This window comes from Rhinatrema bivittatum, chromosome 5 (assembly GCF_901001135.1).
Source record: "Rhinatrema bivittatum chromosome 5, aRhiBiv1.1, whole genome shotgun sequence".
Taxonomy (NCBI): domain Eukaryota; kingdom Metazoa; phylum Chordata; class Amphibia; order Gymnophiona; family Rhinatrematidae; genus Rhinatrema; species Rhinatrema bivittatum.
Genome location: NC_042619.1, coordinates 78,545,134 through 78,565,621, shown reverse-complemented (window position 1 = coordinate 78,565,621; position 20,488 = coordinate 78,545,134). Strand labels below are relative to the sequence as shown.

The 20,488-nt window shown below is 44.9% G+C and overlaps 1 protein-coding gene across 1 annotated transcript in view; it reads right to left on the bottom strand.

The window, feature by feature from the left end:
- The window catches only part of RNF17 (ring finger protein 17), a 1,084,608-nt gene that overhangs the window by 939,665 nt on the left and 124,455 nt on the right, over positions 1-20,488 (bottom strand). The window contains exon 4 of the mRNA XM_029603155.1: positions 13,655-13,732. Within this exon, the coding sequence (XP_029459015.1) occupies positions 13,655-13,732 (78 nt within the window). The remainder of the gene's footprint in view (positions 1-13,654; positions 13,733-20,488) is intronic.

Sequence of the window (20,488 nt, the reverse complement as noted above, 5' to 3'; positions counted from 1 at the left end):
GGTTTCTGGATTCCGAATCAACTGGGAAAAATCGGAGCTTCTTAATGTTAATGTAACAGCCGACATGGAGCAGTCCTTGCGGGGAAAATTTAGATTTCGATGGGCCCCCACTAGCCTTAAATATTTAGGAGTCTATATTAGCGCTACGCAGGATATGACTAAGCTCAATTATGATAAATTATGGGCCCAGATAACTAAAGATTTGGAGGAATGGAATAGATACAGGATTTCTTGGTTTGGACGCATAGCTGCTGTGAAAATGATGATTTTGCCCAAATTTTTGTATTTGTTCCAAACACTTCCCTTAGCTATTCCTAAACACAGCCTCATTACATGGCAAAAACGCCTGTTACTTTACATTTGGGGGGGGCCGCAGACCTAGAGTGGCTCGCAAGATTCTCTACAGAAATAAATCCCAGGGAGGATTGGGTATACCTAATTTAGACAGATATTATACAGCAGCTAGATTTAAGACGCTGGTAGATTGGCATAGGAGCTTCTTGCAGAAGCCCTGGTTAGTGTTCAGTCAGCAATTACTGGCTTCCGTACCATTGTGTAGTCTTCTCTGGCAGCCTAAAAAGACTTGGGTTCTCCAGCCCCAAGATATTTTACCACCCTCAATGGTACTCCCTCTACAGCTATGGGAATCAAAGAAATCCGGGTTGGTGGGCAATCAGGAATTTCATCATAGCACATATTTGTATGCCAATTCCCTATTTACCCCAGGTTTCGAAAGCCAGGCCTTTCAAGGCTGGGCTACAAAGGGCGTTCAATACTGGGGGCAGCTATGGGGAGCACAGAATTTGTTGAGCTTCCGGGAATTACAACAAAAATTTGATTTAGCGGCCTCTGATGTTTACTTATATTTACAGCTACGCCATTTTGCTCAGTCTCATCATTTACAGGGGCATTTAGGGCAAGGGAAATCTGATTTTGAACGTTTATGCTTGAATACCCAAAAGACTAAATTATTATCGAATGTATATGCTTTTTTGGGTAGGGAAACCTTCCAGAAACCTACCTATGTGTTAGCCTGGGAAGCTGACTTACATCGCACCTTTGAGCAGGGGGCATGGGAGGCGCTCTTTTCTCAAACGGGCAAAGGTTTAATAGCATCACATATCATTGAAAATGCGTGGAAGATGGTGTTGCGATGGTATTATTCGCCTGAGAGGTTACATCGCATGTATCCTTCATCTCCTGCACAATGCTGGAGAGGGTGCTCGGCCACTGGTAGTTTTTTCCATATGTGGTGGGAATGTGCAGTATTGCATCCATTGTGGTCTCAACTGGAAATCTGGTTGACTCAGATTTACAGGGTCCATATTCGCATCTTACCTCAACAAGCCTTGCTGGGGTTTCCTTTGACTCTGGGGCAGGATCAACCCGATACTATGGTTAACTTTATATTCTCGGCGACTAGAATAGAAATAGCTAGACGATGGAAATCTCCTCAGGTTCCTACGTTAGGGGAAATTCAAAGCAAAGTGGAACAAATTTATAGACTTGCGGAAATTACGGCTCATCTTCGATATACAGTGGGAAGCTTTAGAAATGTTTGGCATAAATACTATGAGTGGAGGACAAGGTTAGATGGAGTTGTTAAGGTTTAAAGGCTACGGGGTGAGCTGTTAAGAGGTTGGGATATCTGCTACCTTTTTCTTTTCGTTCACTACTCAGGAGATTCTGCACAAGGTATACCTTACCTTGTTTAAGATACTTTAGGATCTCTTTTCTGGCGGTTGCATATCACCTATATCTTATCACTTCTATACTATTGGCTGATAGGGGGGAGGGAGGGGGGAGTGGGGAGGGATAAGGGTCCCTATTCTGGTACTGTACATTACGGTTGATTAGAAATGATATATCATAAATCACAGTACTCTTCATTGATATCTGATGTTTTATTGCTTTATACATACAGGAGTTATCTGATGTTAGTTACATGCCAATTGCTATGTAAACATGTTCTCTTTTTGTATTGATGCAAAATTGAGCAATAAAATATTTAACAAACAAACAACAAAAAAAAAAAAAAAAAAAAAAAAAAAAAAAAAGAATATAGCTACTTGATTGTCCATGCAGATCAGTACAGACATTCTTTGAATCGTTGACTGCAGTGTGTGAAGTGCCTGTTTATGGCTCTTAGTTCCAAGAGATTTATCTGCAGGTGGCTTTCTGCCAGTGACCATAAGCCTTGGGTTTTCTACTGAAGTAGGTGGGCTCCCCATCCTTCCTGCGATGTATCTGTTATAATGGTCAATTGATGGGGAGGGTTTCTGAATGGTGCTCCCTTGGATTATACCAAAAGTTTCATCCACCACTTTATATCTTTTTTCATTGAGACTGAGCCATCATTTGGCAATGCTGATTCCATTGAAACTTTAATCCCCTTGGAAGTCGTCTCATGTGGAGTCTAGTGTGAGGAACCACATGAATCGGTGCTGCCATGTGCCCCAATAAGACAAGTACTTGTCATACCATTGTTACATTCTCTTCGAAGAGAATTTGACATTGAGAGCGCAGGGTCTGAGCTCTGTCCTGAGATAGAAAAGCCCTGTATAGTGGGGTGTGGATTTTTGCCCTTATAAACTTAATAGTTTGAGTTGGGTGAAGCCGGGATTTCTCAATTTATGATCCAGCCCAAGTCTAAGCATTGAATTGTCTCCTTTAAGTGATTCTGCAGTGCGCCCGGATTTGGAGACACAATCAGCCAGTTGTCAAGGTATGGAAATATACGGATCTCATTTCCATGTGCCACAGCTACCGCAAGACATTTTCTCAACACTCTTGGGGCAGATGAGAGTCCAAAGAAGAGCACCTTGTACTGGTAATGATGGTCCCCAATTTGGAAGCAAAATTACTGCGAATAGGCTCTGTGGACAGGAATGTAAGCGCAGGCATCCTTTAGGTCCAAAGAACACATCCAGTCGTTGGGTTGCAGGAAAGGGAGAACTGACTTCAAAGAGGTCATCTTGAATTTGTCTCTTGCCAAACGTGTTGAGAAAACATAAGTCTAGGATTGGACGGAGACCTCCCAATTTCATGGGAATGAGGAAGTACTAGGAGTAGTAGCCCTTGTGTATCTGAGAAGGTGGAAGAGGGCAGATCACTTGTTGAGCCAACAGAGTTCTTATTTCCTGATGAAGTAACAGTATGTGCGATTGTCTTCTGGTGCAGGCTACTAAGTATAGTAACGGGGGTACCCAAGTGAACTGTAGCCTGTAACATTGGGTTCTGGAGATAATTTCCCATTGTTCAGTTATCTTGGACCAAGCATAGAAGGATGAAATTCTGCCCCTGACATACCATAGGTGTTGTAGCTAGCTGTCCCTTAAAGTTTGCTGCGCTTTCTGGGATTGTTGACCCCTTGGGCGGTTCCTCTGTTGCTGCTGTTGACCTTGTTTTGGCTGCTGATAGGCAAGAGGTCAGTAGGGTTAGTAATTTTGGTAACCCCTGTATGATCTACATAGATAGACGTTTTTCCTGTAGTTTGAAAAATATTTCCTATTAGAAGATGGTGTTTCAATTGGCGACGTTAAAGACTGTACTGCTACATTTTGCTCTTTGATTTAAGAGACTGTTTCCCTAAGCTGCTGAGGATCTGGCTGAAGTATCAAACCCCTCATAGGTTGTTTTGAAAAGGTGATGTAAGCCCTCTTGTAAGTTTGCAAGCGGCCGAGGTGTTCCTGTATCTCCTTGTTATGAGATAAAGGGTATCAAGTTTTGAACACATTCATACAAATATTGCGATATATAAAATTGATGCTGGTGAATTTGAGTACAGAGCATGAAATTCTGAAAAGTCCTCCTGTCAAATTCATCTAGCAACTTGCAGTCTTTTCCAGGTGTATTGGAATGCAGCCTCATTTTCTTTGCCTTTTTCTATTGCACATTCTACCACAACCAAGGTATGCAGAATTTGAACCATGTTGTAGTGGGTGGATTTTTGCATTTTATATTTGAGATCCAACTTCCTGGACATTATGAGCAGAGAGTTAGGAGATTCCCATGCTCTATCCAGGAGCGAATGAGAAGGAAGAGTTGTAGGCTCCAATGGCACCTCTAAAGTCTTCAAGATGCCCATAGTCTCAGCCCTAAGATAGGAAAGTGCCCTATTTTCAATTTAGTAGAATTCTTACTTTTCTAAAAACTTGGAACAAGTTAGGTCTGCTGGAGGTGATAGTTGAAGCAGTTCTTCTGAAGGATCTGAATAGATGTCCACTGAGTCCCCTGGGGAGGAAGGTGGGGACTCAGAGGCAGTGAGACAATACTGGCAAGACCGAACGGCTGTTGGAGTCCTGCAGACTAATGCTCAGCTCTGAAGGTGAAGGAGCATGGTCAGAGAGATAAGAATGACCTGCTTCCGATTGACATGGGGAATGAGGGGGATCCCTGTTTTCTTCTGAGTAGGCAGATTATAAAAAAAACAAAAATAAAAACTTCAAAATGGAAGTTGTGTGTCAGTGTTACATCCGCTACTGATCTGTATTTATGATCACGAGAATTGACAGGCGGCTGAGATCTTGCCAATGAGGATGCAGAACTACAAGATCAATGAGATGTGGACCTGTGTTGCCAAGACAAAGGTATTGCTGCATTTAAGATGTTTTCTCTTGCTGCAGCAGGTCTAAGCACTGGAGGACCTCATACTTGTATTTTTGGCTTGTCCCATAAGGGTTCTTGTAAAGAAAGGAGCAGCGATGTTGGGTCAACAAGAGTTTCCCTTCTGATTGACTAGATTCTGGTGAGGAATTCAGCTTCACTAGTGATTAGTCTTCCATTTCCTGATCAGAAGGGATTGTGAGATGGTGATTTCATCGTATCTCCCCATGGTGACAAATCTGGTCATTCAATAAACTTTGAAAGTGCTTCAATGCTTAAAGAGACTGTTCTCTGATGCGGGACCAGTTGAAACCTTTGTACGTTTGGAAGATTGAATTGGCACCAGTATGTTAGATTTCTCCGAATGTGCTTACTAAGTTGGCTTTTTGGACCTCTGTCTTCGGTGCCCAAATGTGCGTTAGTGTCGTCGGCATCTTTCTGTGCGCAGAAGTCGTAGGTGCCAATGTCTCCAGCATATTCACGTGTGCCGTTAAGGCACTGCTCTGCGCCAATGTCTTCGGCACACCGCTGTGCGCATTCAATTTGGATCCGAGCAAGGAAGAGTCTTGCTTGATCTGGATGTGAGGTTTTCAGTCCTGGGGATGACTGTTGATCTTCCATCTGCCGGAGACTGAGCATAAGATCCGGACTTTTCTTCTCTTAGTCGAAGGATCTTTGCCACTTGGTGGCATTGAGCTGTGAGAGACATTCTCCCGCATTGCTCACAGAGCACTTATGATCAGGAGAGGCCAAATACTGCTATTTGTGCCCATCGATCACAGACATGATTTTCCACATTCACAGAATTTAAAACCAGATTTGGACATTTTTAATTGATGTTCTTCTGGGGTGTGGTTTTTTTTTGGTTTTTTTTTTACTGAGGAGAAAGTAGAGAGAACAGCCCCACACATTGGGGCGGATTTTCAGAGCCCTGCTCGCCTAAATCCGCCCAAAACCGGGCGGATTTAGGCGAGCAGGGCCCTGCGCGCCGGTGAGCCTATTTTACATAGGCCTACCGGCGCGCGCAGAGCCCCGGGACTCGCGTAAGTCCCGGGGTTCTCCCAGGGGGGCGTGTCGGGGGGGCGGGCCCGGTCATCACGGCGTTTCGGGGGCGTGTCGGCAGTGTTTTGGGGGCGGGTACGGGGGCGTGGCTACAGCCCGGGGCGGTCCAGGGGCGTGGCCGCGCCCTCCGTACCCGCCCCCAGGTCGCGGCCCGGCGCGCAGGGATTTACTTCTCCCTCCGGGAGGCGTAAATCCCCGGAGAAAGGTAAGGGGGGGGTGTAGACAGGGCCGGGTGGGTGGGTTAGGTAGAGGAAGGGAGGGGAAGGTGAGGGGAGGGCGTTAGAGGATTCCCTCCAAGGCCACTCCGATTTCAGAGCGGCCTTGGAGGGAACGGGGGTAGGCTGTGCGGCTCGGCGCGCGCCGGCTATACAAAATAGATAGCCTTGCGCGCGCCGATCCAGGTTTTTAGCAGATACGCGCGGCTCCGCGCGTATCTACTAAAATCCAGCGTACTTTTGTTTGCGCCTGGAGCGCAAACAAAAGTAGGCCTATTCGCGGAGTCTGAAAATCCACCCCATTGTGCAGAGCACGAAAAAAACAAAACAAAAACTGAGAACACTTGATATGCACGAGAAGTAGCTGCATAACCGCAGACAAAAAGACTTCAAGCTTAGAGAAAAAGCTCTGTCCCATGACGACCAGATGACATCACCCAGACAGCATGGCTAAATAAGTCTGCTTATCAACGGAAAATAGTATTTTATTATTTTCATTTTCTTATGAGACTGCTTTAGTTATCTTTACTGTTAATTTTAGAAATGCTGGGATTACAAATGTTTTTATAGTTTTATTTTATTATAATTACTATGATGGTATTTACTAAATGGTAATTTATCAAACAAATAAGAGGGGGTGTGAGAAGAAAAGAAATTGACAAAGGTAATAAAACATACTACATGCTGAAACCTGAGAGAACAATATGAAAGATTAAATCGAATAGCTAAAAAAATACTGACCACCTCCAATGCACCACCAACTAGGCCACCCGAAAAAGTAAAACAAACACTTGCAGAACTACCACAGTATAGAAAGTTCTGCACATGCTCAGTAAAAACTATTTACTTGACAGCTTTGGAAATATACCGTTCAATATCACATGTAATGACCCAATTGTGAACAATTAATCTTTAGATAAAATTAAGCTTAAAACATTTCCTGAAAAGAAAGGTGAATCAATGGGGAAAGCAGCAAGTACTGCCCACCTGTGCAGCAAAAAACTTTACAGAACAAAAGTAAACTAAACACTTTCCATTTTTGCATTTGTGAATTGCTCTTGAAATTTTACACAAATATCACTGCATTGGCAAATTTACCAATAATGATCAAGTAGACAAGAGCCTATATGCAGTCCTTTGTTCTGACTAATGAGAAATTACTACTTACCTGACAATTTCCTTTTCTTTAGGATAGTCAGATGAATCCAGAACAAGCGGGTTATGCATTCCTACCAGCAGATAACAGATGGAGTAAACTGACATCACAGTATATACACCCCTGCAGTTACATCAGCTTGCCAGCATTCTCTTCAAAAGCATCTGTGGACAGACTACCTTGATGAAATACAAATAACTGCAATACTTAGTCAACAGGCAACATTGAGCTCAGACAAGAATGCAATACTAGTCTAGGGACTGGAATAACACTTACCAGCAAGCCCTGTAACATGTAGGCACACAGGAGGATCATTATGGAATCATTTGGCAGCCAAGAGAGGGAAGCTGGATTCATCTGACTATCCTAAAGAAAAGGAAATTGCCAGGTAAGTAGTAATTTATCATTTCTTAGGGTCTGATCAGATTAATCCAGAACAAGTGGGATGTACCTAAGCTACACCAGAATAGGGCGGGGGCTGCCTGCGGTCCAGTCAAAACCACATGTGCAAAGGTTGGGTCCTCCTGGGCTTGCACATTCAGACGATAATACCTGGAAAGGTGTGTAAGGAGGACCACGTTGCAGCTATGCAAATGTTGACGGGAAGTAATCTAACTTCCGCCCACGACACTGCCTGAGCTCAAGTGGAATGGGCATGAACCCGACTAGGTAACTTCTTCCCAGCATCTACGTATGCTGTCGTGACTACCTCCTAAATCCAGCGAGCCATTGTAGCCCACAAGACTGGTTCTGTCTAGTACTGCCAAGGAGGACAAACAGGTGATCCAACCTATGCAAAGGTTCAGTGACCTCCATATACCTGACAAAATGCCGCTTGACATCCAAGGGCTGCAACAGATGAGACTTCTACATCTCTCACCCCGACCACAGATGGCAGGAACACTGACTGGTTCAACTGAGATTCGAAGACCACTTTCAGTAAAAAGAGAAATGGCTCCTGGCAAGACCAGGCCTGCAACTCAAACACTAGGCACAGAACAACTGGCCACAAGGAATACTGGTGTCAAAGTCAGAAACCGCAAGGACAGAGTACATAGTGGTCAAAACACAGGGTCTACCAAAAAATCCAAAACAAAATTGAGATTCCATAAGGGGACCAGAAACACAAACGAGGATGAAGATGTTCCATTCCGTTCAGAAAACGGACCGCATCAGAATGAGCCAGCAAGGATCCACTGTTGACCTGACCCCTGAAACAGGCGACAGCAGTTACTTGTACCCTTAAGGTATAAAAGGGCCAAGCTTTTATTCAAGCCATCCTGCAAAAATTTCAAAATGAATAGTACCTTGACCAAAACAAGGAAGAGAACCGCGATCCTCTCACAAGGCCTCAAACACTCTCCAAATCCACACATAGGCCAAGGAAGTGGAGAACTTTCTAGCTCTTAGCAAGGCGGAGATCGCTGTCACAGAGTATCCACATTTCAGCAAGCAAGCCCCGACAAGAGCCATACTGTAAGTCAAAATCAAGTCAAATCTTCATGAATGACAGACCCCTGCTGCAATAGGTTCCTATGGGCTGGAAGTCGAAGAGGCAAATCCACCAGGAGCATCTGCTGATCTGCATGTCATTGTCTCCTGGGCCAATCTGGAGCAACCGAGAGCACCATCCCTCTGAAGCATTCAATCCTTCAAATCAATCTGCTCAACGTGGGCCAAGGAGGAAAGCCATATAGCAACTTGTCTTCCAGCTACTCCGGTACTAGGGCATCAATCCCCAATGACCTCAGATCTCTTCTACGGCTGAAGAATCGCAAAACTTACTCAGTGCACAAAGTCACCAACAGGTTTAGCAACGGGAGAGTCCAGTGATACCGAATCAGCTGAAACTCCTAGTCTGACAACTCCCACTCTCCTGGGTCCAGATTCACCCTGCTGAGAAAGTCTGCTCATTCGTTGTCTTACCCTGTGATGTGCGAGGCTGAGATTTGGAGATGCATCTCCGCCCATTCCATAAGATGATCCATTTCCTGAGACACTTGCTTGCACTTGGTACATCCCTACCAATTGATTTAAGCCACAGTTGTTAAATTGTCCGATATGTGGACCAAGCAACCCTGCAGCCTGTCGACAAAATGTAAACATGCCAACCAGACCGCCCTGGCCTCCAGGAGATTGATGTTCCAGAGAGACTCTCTGCACTCCAGCTTCCTTGCGCCATCAGCTCCCAACAGTGAGCTCCCCAACCAAGGAGACTCACATCCATTGTCAGAACTAGCCAAGTCCTGAGAGGATAGCGAAACTCCCTTCCGTAGATGATGCGCCTGCAGCCACCATTGCAGTTAGAAGACCTCCACTGGCAAGTGGAGCCGAATCAAATAGTCCTTAGAATGCAGATTCCATCAAGACAGCAGGGAGAGCAGAAGAAGACGTATATGCACGTTCGCCCACAGCACCACTTCCAGGGTCGCCGCCATTAAGCCAAGGACCTGCAGGAAAAACCATATGGACGGGCGCAGAGTGTTCAGACGAACTGAGCTACCAACTTCTGAATTTGAGCTTCCAGCAGTAACACCTTGGCCTGCTTCATGTCGAACTGAACCCCCAGGTATTCCAGTGACTGATTAAGATGAACACTGCTCTTGGCTAGGTTTACCACCCAGCCAAGCTCCCACAACAGGGAAATCACCTTCCAAATCACCAGGCAGCTCTCTTCCAGCGACTTGGCGCAAAACAGCCAGTCATCCAGTCACCCAGAGTTCTGAAGGAACTAAAAAAATGAAATTTCAGACCTATTAGTAAAAATTTGTAACCTGTCATTAAAATCATCCATTGTACCTGAAGACTGGAGGATAGCTAATGTAACCGCCATATTTAAAAAGGGCTCCAGGGGCGTTCCGAGAAACTACAGAACGGTTAGCCTGACTTCAGTGCCAGGAAAAATAGTGGAAAGTATACTAAACATCAAAATCACAGAACATATAGAAAGACATGGTTTAATGGAACAAAGTCAGCATGGCTTTACCCAAGGCAAGTCTTGCCTCACAAATCTGCTTCATTTTTTTTGAAGGAGTTAATAAACATGTGGATAAAGGTGAACCGGTAGATGTAGTGTACTTGGATTTTCAAAAGGCATTTGACAAAGTTCCTCATGAGAGGCTTCTAGGAAAAATAAAAAGTCATGGGATAGATGGCGATGTCCTTTCATGGATTACAAACTGGCTAAAAGACAGGAAACAGTAGAATTAAATGGACAATTTTCTTAGTGGAAGGGTGTGGACAGTGGAGTGCCTCAGGGATCTGTATTGGGACCCTTACTTTTCAATATATTTATAAATGATCTGGAAAGAAATACGACAAGTGAGGTAATCAAATTTGCAGATGATACAAAATTGTTCAGAGTAGTTAAATCACAAGCAGATTGTGATAAACTGCAGGAAGACCTTGTGAGGCTGGAAAATTGGGCATCAAAATGGCAGATGAAATTTAAAGTGGACAAGTGCAAGGTGATGCATATAGGAAAAAATAACCCATGCTATAGTTACACAATGTTAGGTTCCATATTAGGTGCTATTACCCAAGAAAGATCTGGGCATCATAGTGGATAACACATTGAAATCGTCGGTTCAGTGTGCTGCGGCAGTCAAAAAAGCAAACAGAATGTTGGGAATTATTAGAAAGGGAATGGTGAATAAAACGAAATATGTCATAATGCCTCTATCGCTCCATGGTGAAACTGCACCTTGAATACTGTGTACAATTCTGGTCGCCGCATCTCAAAAAAGATATAATTGCAATGGAGAAGGTACAGAGAAGGGCGACCAAAATGATAAAGGGAATGGAACAGCTCCCCTATGAGGAAAGACTAAAGAGGTTAGGACTTTTCAGCTTGGATATGATAGAAGTGTTTAAAATCATGAGAGGTCTAGAACGGGTAGATGTGAATCGGTTTTTTACTCTTTCGGATAATAGAAAAACTAGGGGGCACTCCATGACGTTAGCATGTGGCACATTTAAAACTAATCAGAGAAAGTTCTTTTTCACTCAATGCACAATTAAACTCTGGAATTTGTTGCCAGAAGATGTGGTTATTTCAGTTAGTATAGCTGTGTTTAAAAAATGATTGGATAAGTTCTTGGAGGAGAAGTCCATTACCTGCTATTAATTAAGTTGACTTAGATAATAACCACCACTAATACTAGCAACAGTAACATGGAATAGACTTAGTTTGCCAGGTTCTTATGGCCTGGATTGGCCACTGTTGGAAACAGGATGCTGGGCTTAATGGACCCTTGGTCTGACCCAGTATGGCATGTTCTTATGTATATACTAGAGTCCATCCTTCCTCAACTGACAACTACCATTACCTTGGAACAGACTCTGGGAGAAGTGGCCAGAACAAGGGCAGCACCCAAAACTGAAAGTGGCATCCCAGGACTGCGAGAAGCGCTGATGTTCTAGTTAGATAGGAATGTGGAGACACGCCTCTGACAGATCAGGAAGGTAAGAAATTCCCCTGACTGCAAGGCAGTTATCACTGAGCACTATCTTCATGCAAAAATGTTTCTCTCGCAGATGGATGCCTTTGAGGTCCAGGATGGGACAGATAGTCCTCCTTCCTTGGCTCAACAAAATAGAAAATCACCCCCTATTTTCTTGAGAGATTGGCACTAGGACCACAGCCCTCATACTGAGGAGCCTTGCCAATGCAGTTTCCACTGCATTGTGACGAGTGGCAGGGAGACACCATAAATATGTCAAGAGGAACACTGCAAAACCCCAGCACACGTTTCTCTCGTGTCACCTCCAGGACCCACCTCTGATAAGAGAGGCATCCCCGATCTCCTGTTCCCGGGGGTGGGTCGGCAAACCTTCATTGGGAGGTTCCACTACCAGAACCTGCACCTCTTCTGGCAGGCTGATGTAACTGCAGGGGCATATACTGTGATGTCAATTTATTCTCTCTCCATTTGTTGGAAAGAAAGCATAACCCACTTGTTCTGGATTCAACTGAGTGGATGCTAAGAAGCATGTTTCACATCAACTGCAGTGCCCTGCCATCTTGAGGAGAGGTGGGGCAACCAGCTGTCCACACGATTAAGGACAGCTGAGGGTATAAATTTACCACTGAGTAAAAAAACAGTCATTTATTCACGACTAAAACCTTTGCTATTTGTTCAAGATTTCCGTTCAGTTCTCCAACTTTGATATTTTCAGGTTTAGACTACTGTAATGATCTATATTTGGGTCTACCAGAATCAAATATCAGACCATTGCAGTTAATACAAAACACTGCAGCTCGCATTCTTACTGGTACAAATTTAAAGAAACATCTCTTCTATCTTATACAATTTACATTGGCTGCCTATCAAATATCAGATTTTGTATAAAATATTAACCATAATTTATTATTTATTAAACAATGCTAATTCTATATGGCTCTGCTCTACTTTAAGAATCTATAAGCCATCAAGAGAACTCAGATCTTCAAACAAGAGCCTTTTAGACATTCTGTCCATAAGACTAGCTAGACTGAGTGTAACCAGACAGAGCATTTTTGGTTGCAGGACTTATACACTGGAATGCCCTACCAAACTCATTACGCCAAAATTTCCAACAGTAAAGATTTTAAGGCAGCACTAAAAACATTTGTTCAAAGAAGCATTTAAAAACATAAGAGACAAGGTACTTCTCCTCCCCTACGGTTGAAACAACTATTCTTATTTCTATCTTTTTGTTTTAGTAAAATAGATTTATTAATCTCTATAGAAATAAATTTTATATTGATATGTTACCTATATTTGTTATAACTTTATTTTACTATTCAAAAATGTTATCTTTATTTTATTTTTGTATTTTATTTTGTTAAATTAGAAATATTTGTAAACCGTTTTGATCAAATTTTATTTGCTATAACGGTATATAAGAAGTTTTAATTAAATAAATAAATAAATAAATAAAATAAGAACAAAAAGCACAGAGCAATGCTAGCTTCCCCAGGCTGCCCTGCCAATGATCCTCAACCCTGTTCTGGAAGAACCTCCACAGGTAAGAATGCCATTCTTCTGCCTCAGATCTTCAGTCTCTGTTTAGGTTGCCAACAATAGTGCCAACAAATACCAAATTAATAGTTTTTCCCTGTAAGCACTAAATTGAATCCACAAACTCATTTCACATAGGCAACCTTAGGTCCCTAACACCCCTAAGCATTTAAATTGTTGACCAAGAGGTAAAATGCTCTATAGCACTGATGAATCTCTTCTCCAAGAACAACATCTTTAATAGGTCAGGGGAGAGAAACTATACACAATATCCATGGGCTACTAACTCCAGTGATGGAAAAAAAAATTAAAATAATGTTCCTGTTTATACTGAAGGTCATCTATTTATAGTCAGAATTAAACAGGGACTAATTTAAAGACCAGAATTTTCTTTCCTGTCTCTAGACCAATGTTATCCTGCATTAAACACTGAAGTACAAGACTACTACTTAGCTACACAACAACCAACATTCATCTTTCACCTTTCCAGTAATTAACTAATTCAATGCTCTAAAATTATGATTTTCACATTCTCACTACCAAATACAAAGGCACTACATGATCTTGAATGTATTCCTTTGTACGTAAGTACTCACACATTCCTTCAGCCCTACCTTCTCAGTCACATTTAAATGCTGAAAATTGCAAGTTGCGAACCATAAGCTGTCATCTATTTTTGCAGTGTCATTATCCTAGAGAGAAATAAAAAGTTGCTTTAAGTGAAAATGGCTCACTTTTTGCGGAAAGAATTACTTCATTATTATAACTATTCACAAAAATTGTATTTCATAGTCAAAGCTGGGTCATATGAAAAGCACATGCTAACTAGAGGAAGCTTCTATAGTGCTCTAGATTTTGAACTATGCACAAGAAGTCCCAGTACCAGATTGTACCAAACATTCCCTCATCTATCTCAGTGCCTGCTAGAGGAAAAAAAATCTTTAAGAACTGGAGAAAAGTAAATTTGTCTAAACAGAAATATGATGCTTCCTCAGAGGTATTTTAGAGTTACACTGATGGGAGCTCAGGAATTATCTGAAAGTAGCCCAGCATATTAACTTAGATGAGGAAGTACAAACCAGGGACCATGAGTTCTCTTATTTAAAGTATTATAAAGTGTACTTACTGTAAACAATGTTCTTGAGTAGATAGCAGGATGAATCAGCCATGACATGTGGGTGATGATATCCAACACAGACAGACTTGTCTTTCCTAACTAGTAGAGCTTTTAGCTCTGAGCATGTGCAGGAATTCCCATGCAGGAATTGTCTCGTGAACCTCCTCAGTCATTATCAGTGCTAAGCCTAGTTAGGTAGTTTACACACCAGGGAGGTGGGTAGGTATTTAATATGGCTAATTCATCCTGATATCTACGGAAAACACCATTTATGGTAGGCAAACTTGCTTTTTCCATTGATAAGTTTGCTCAATTAGCCATGACGTGGTAAGTCCCAAGCTGAGGGTTGCAGCACAGCATTTTTATCTTCTTTTTTTGTTACTGTACTTTATTAGATTTTGTAATTCAAACATAGGATGTCAAACATTGCATTACATTCAACTTGACAAAAAGTTAGTTTTTGGGTACTTGCCAGGTTCTTATGGCCTGGATTGGCCACTGTTGGAAACAGGATGCTGGGCTTGATGGACCCTTGGTCTGACCCAGTATGGCATTTTCTTATGTTCTTATGTCCTTTCCCAGAGGAATGTGCCTGCGGATGGAGAGATCCTGAAGTATGGGAAACCACACTTGGCGTGGCCAGTGCGGTGCTATCAGGATCATAGTTCCCCTGTCCTGACATAGCTTCACGAGAGTCTTCGACAGAAGAGGAAGTGGAGGGAATGCATAAAGCAGACCGGTTGTCCACGTGAGGAAGAATGCATCCCTGGGCCGAGAGTGCTGGCTCCAAATGAGAGAGCAGTAATTGTCCACTTTGTGGTTCTGAGGGGACGCAAAGAGGTCTATATGGGGATAACCCCACTTCTGGAAAAGAGAGGTCGCTACCAAGGGATTGAGTGACCACTCGTGTGGTTGGAGGACACGGCTCAGCTGGTCTGCCAATACATTGTCTGCTCCCAGGAAGTAAGTGGCCTTGAGGTACATGGAGCAGGAGAGGGCTTCTGCCCAAATCTGCGCAGCTTCCTGACACAAAAGAAAGGAACCTGTGCCCCCCTGCTTGTTTATGTACCACATGGCCACCTGGTTGTCCGTCTGAATCAAGATGACATGGGTTGATAGGCAATCCTGAAAAGTCCTGAGAGCATATCGTATTGCTCGAAGCTCCAGGAAGTTGATCTGGTGTTTGGCTTCCTCTGGAGACCAGAATCCTTGGGTTTGTAAATTGTTTACATGGGCTCCCCAACCGACGTTGGAAGCATCGGTTGTGAGAATTATTTGAGGATCTGGTAGGTGAAAAGGCAAGCCCCGTAGGAGGTTGGATTGATTTGTCCACCAGGCAAGAGACAGACGGAGTGCATCGGTGATGCGAACAATGGAGGACAGAGGCTGAACAGCTTGGAGCCATTGTGATCTCAGAGTCCATTGCATGACTCTCATGGCCAGGCGGGCCATGGGAGTCACATGAACTGAGGAGGCCATGTGTCCCAGCAGAATGAGGAATTGGCGAGCTGTTGCTGTGCGTTGAGACTGCAACTGGCAAGCTAGAGACACAAGGATTTGGACTCGTTGATAAGGAAGGAAGGCTTTTGCTTGTAAGGCGTCCAAGTCTGCCCCAATGAAGGATAAGGTCTGAGATGGGACTAAGCAGGATTTCTCGTAATTGACAAGAAACCCTAGAGAAAGCAGAGTTTGAATTGTCAGGGTCAGGGAGGACCGAGCGATTTGCTGGGTTGGGGCCCTGATTAACCAATCGTCCAGGTAGGGGTAGACGTGGACACCTTCCTTCCTGAGAAAAGCTGCAACCACCACGAGACATTTGGTAAACACTCGTGGTGCGGATGCCAGGCCAAAAGGGAGCACTCGGTATTGGTAGTGATTTCGGCCTACTAAAAAACGGAGGTATTTGCGATGAGGTTGCGTTATCGCAATGTGAGTATAAACGTCTTTTAGGTCTAGAGAGCATAGCCAGTCCCCTCTTTGCAGCAGAGGGAGAAGCGAACCCAGGGTTACCATCTTGAACTTCTCTCTGTAAAGGTATTTGTTGAGAGCCCGTAGGTCCAGGATTGGTCGAAGACCTCCTGACTTTTTTGGAATCAGAAAGTAGCTGGAATAGAACCCTAGTCCTTGTGAGGGAGGAACGGGTTCTATAGCGTTTGACTGGAGGAGAAGGGAAACTTCCTGCTCTAGAAGAACGGAGTGATCGGTGAGTCTCCACGCCTGCAGGGATGGGGAGTCCGAAGGGAGAGTCAGGAAGTTGAGGTGGTAACCCTGTGCAATTATCGCTATCACCCATTGATCTGTGGTGATGTGTTGCCATCTTTCTATAAAGTGGCTTAACCGACCCCCTACTGGTATGGTAGGAAGAGGGATGTGGCGTCTGCTCTCTAATTGAAAGTCAAAAACCCGATGCAGGGCCAGGTTGTGGAGCTGCTGCGGGTTTTTGTTTACGAGCCTGAGATTTATGATAAGGCCTCGCAGACCTAGACTTGGCTAGTGGGGGGTAATACTTCCGTGGACAGAAGAATGACTTTTTTGGGTCCTTCTTAAACGCTGTTTAGAAGGTAAATCAGAAGGAATGGATGAGAGCTGTTTAAGTGTCTCATGATGATCCGTCAATTCAGCAACAATTTGCTGAATTTGCTCACCAAACAAATTATCTCCTAGACAGGGCAGGTCAGAGAGCCTGTCCTGAATCTCCGGACGAAGGTCAGATGACTTAAGCCAAGCCCAACGTCTGGCGGAGATGGCCGTAGCAGAAAGTCTGGTAGAAGCATCAAAAACGTCGTAAGCTGTTCGAATCTCATGCTTCCCAGCTTCAAACCCTTTATTTAGTAGGGATTGAAGTTGTGGCTGGAACTGTTCTGGTAAGGCATCTGAGTACTCCTGTATCTGTTTAAGGATGACCCTATTGTATTGGGTCATATAGAGCTGATAAGAGGCTATTCTGGAAATCAGCATGGCTCCTTGGTATACTTTCCTACCTATACTATCTAGGAATTTATTTTCCTTAGTAGGAGGTATGGAAGAATGTGGCTTTATTCTTTTAGCTTTCTTTTGAGCCGATTCTACCACAACAGAGTGGTGGTCTAGCTGTGGTTTCTGAAAGCCAGGTGCTGACTGTACAAGATAGGTAGAGTCAGATTTTTTGTTTACTGGAGCAACAGATCCAGGAGATTCCCAATTCTTTTTTAGAAGGTCCAGATTCCAAACCTGATGATTTGGAATAGAGGTGATGACTTTAGGGGCATCCAAGAATTGGAGCAACTCCATCATCTGGTGCCTGTCATCTTGCTCCGATTGAAGCTGAAAAGGGACCAACTCCGACATTTCCTTCACAAAATTTATGAAAGAGAGGTCCTCAGAAGGAGAACGCTTTCTACTTTCCACAGGAGAGGGTGGTGAAGGCAAATCATCGGTGTCTGTAGATGTATCATCACCCCAGGTGTCATAAGGATCAGGTTGCTGACCTGTAGGACCAGGAGGGGGCTGAATACCTGAAGGCCCCGGTTGAGGCTCCGAGAAACTCGAAGGAATTACCAGGGGCATTGAGAATGCCCTCGATGGAATCGATGTCGGCATCAAAGGAATCTGTGCCGTCATCGGTGGAGCTGATGTGCGTATCGCCCCCGAGGAATGTATCGTGGCGAGGGACGACATGGCACCAATGGAACTACCCCCGAAGGGGGAATTTGGTACGGTGTTTCTCCACCTGATGAGAAAGCAGACGGTGACCCGGGTCTTGCCGGTGGAAGGGCAGTCATGAGCGCTTCCATCTGGGCAAGGAGCGGTGCCAGTGCCGCTGGAATCGGGTCGGTGACCGGTTCCACTCTCGGTGCCGGAGGAGCCTGGAACCGTAGCATCGCTTTGTCGATGGCCTCCTGGACCAGCCGGTCCAGTTCTACCCGGAGACCTGGGGTAACAAGACCCGGCTCAACGGGAGAGGGAGGCTGAGGCTGAGCCGGAGGGACCACCATTGCTGGTGGAATCGCGGCTCCCAAACCCCGAAGGGGTGAGGGTTGCCTCAGTGTCTGCGAGACTAGAAGTGGCACCGTCCACTTCTGGTCGAGACTTCGGAGGAGGCTCGGACAGTACTGAGGTCGATGACTTCGATTCCTCGACGGTCCGAGACTTATGACGTCGATGGCGATGTTTCTCTTTCCGATCACCTCGATCTTCGGGGGAAGGGACAGGAGTCGATGGCCGTGAAGTCGATGGCGGACGGTCAACGGGAGGCTGTCGATGATGAGACTTCGACGGTGCCGGTTCCGATGACGTTGATGCAATCGATGGCGTCTGAGTGTGAGCATGGAAAAGTAGTCCCATATTCTCCATTCTGGATTTGCGACCTTTTGGTGTCATTAGGGCACATTTGGTGCAAGTCAGGACATCATGCTCACTCCCTAAACACAAAACACAGACTCTATGCGGGTCTGTGATGGACATAGTACGTGTACAGTCCGGGCACTGACGGAACCCCGACGCCATGGCCGTATGCCAAAAATTTAGCCGCAGGATGGTCGACTGCCAACAGGCCGAGGGCTGAACTCGACAGTAGCCGATCAAAACTATGGCAAAAACTTACCGAAGTCCCGCGGAGGAAAATTTGAAGAAGGGAGACCCCTGAGGGGCAAATTTTTCTTCAAGAATTAGTTTAAAGAATTCCTGTCAGGAATGTGGTAAGAGCTCCTTAACCGCGTGGCAACTGCTACGTGGAAAAAAGAAGACTGAAGGGAGACCCCTGCTGGCTGCAGGGTTAGTGCCGTGCTGGGCATGCCCAGTAGGGGCCAATCAAAGTTCCTGAAACTGACAGATATTTTCCGTGGTCGGGCTCCATCCTCGATGTCACCCCCATTTGTGAGGACAACCATCCTGCTTGTCCTGTGAGAAACCATTTTACCTGCACCTTCTGAAGAAAGGTGATATTTCTGAGGTCCAGGATGGGCGGAGTGTAACTACCTTCTGTTGAAAGAAAGAATAGTGAGATTAAAAACCCCCCCGCTTTGAAGCATCCGGGGGACTGTACCCTGAACCTTGGTACAAAGTGGGGTGGCCACTCGTATCTGGCAAGTTGAGAGACCAGGTGGTGTCCAACTGGCGAGGCTGATGTAATCAGGACATCATGTAATCTTCCACGGGAGTGTGAGTGGTAAAAGTCGTACCCACATTTGTGTGTGCTATACAAGAAAACGTCGAGACCTGTCGCCAGATATCGAGGTGGACTTGTAATTGAGACAGTGTTTGCTGAATCTCGTGTTTAGCAAATCAGAGAATGCATCTGGAATTTCGGTCCTTAATTAGGAACAAGAAACCAGAGTATTAATCAGTACAGAGTCCCGTTGCTAACAGGAGGATGTCTGATGTAATCCCAAATGATTGGCAGAGAGGTTCTCTTAGTATTGTGTCCGACATAGCTGGTAATAGCGATATGTGACACTAATATGGCTCTTGGAAGGCCAGACAACCTAGAACCTATCGAACCATATGGCCCGCTTTAGAGAACAGATCTCAATGGATTGTCGCTGAAGCGGCATTAAAGTAGAGTACTCACCATCCGTCGTAGATCGCAGAAGGACGAGTCGGCGAAGAAGGATGGCTCCGTGGATTTCAGGAGTCATCAAGGGATAGCCTGGTGGACGTAGACGTCAGACTCAACTCTGTAACCTGGTATGGTGGCACAGGTACAGAGGAGTCCAGGCTGAGCGTGTCTATCGCTACCACATTAATTTGTGGAGGTACAGAACCCCGCACCGGTGTCGGTGGGGGAATGCCTCGGGTACAGGGGAGCCATTATGACTCATGAACCCAGCCCTCTTTGCAGCGGCTTGATGTATCATGACGCCAGTGCAGAATTCCTCGGAACTCGGTCCGGTCATTCTGGAGCACAGAGGACTGCCAACGTTGTGTGGAACAGCGGCGGTGGCAGTAACAATGTTGCTCGGCCAGGGCATTCTCCAGCACTGAGTAGGATAGCACCAATGTGCTGAATGGCGTCTGTGGCGGATGATCACCATGCCAGTGAATGAGTGCCACGGTGCTCGGCCCGGTCTTTCCCCAGCGAATGATGACGGACTGTCAGCATGCCTGCACTGCTCCTGGCACTATGTAGTGTCGTAGGCTGATACGGGGCTGTAGGAAAAACCCCAAAGCATGGAGCACTGTGTTTAGGCAAGGGCACTGCATGTAGGTGCTATAGCAGCATTGACGGTATCGATGGTGGCATGGGGCGGCCTCGAGGGTATCATCAAAAATATATATAAATGAAAAAATGTCTATGGCCAGGCAGAGCAACGATAACTGACTGAGGCACCGACGGCATCAGTATAGGTATCAA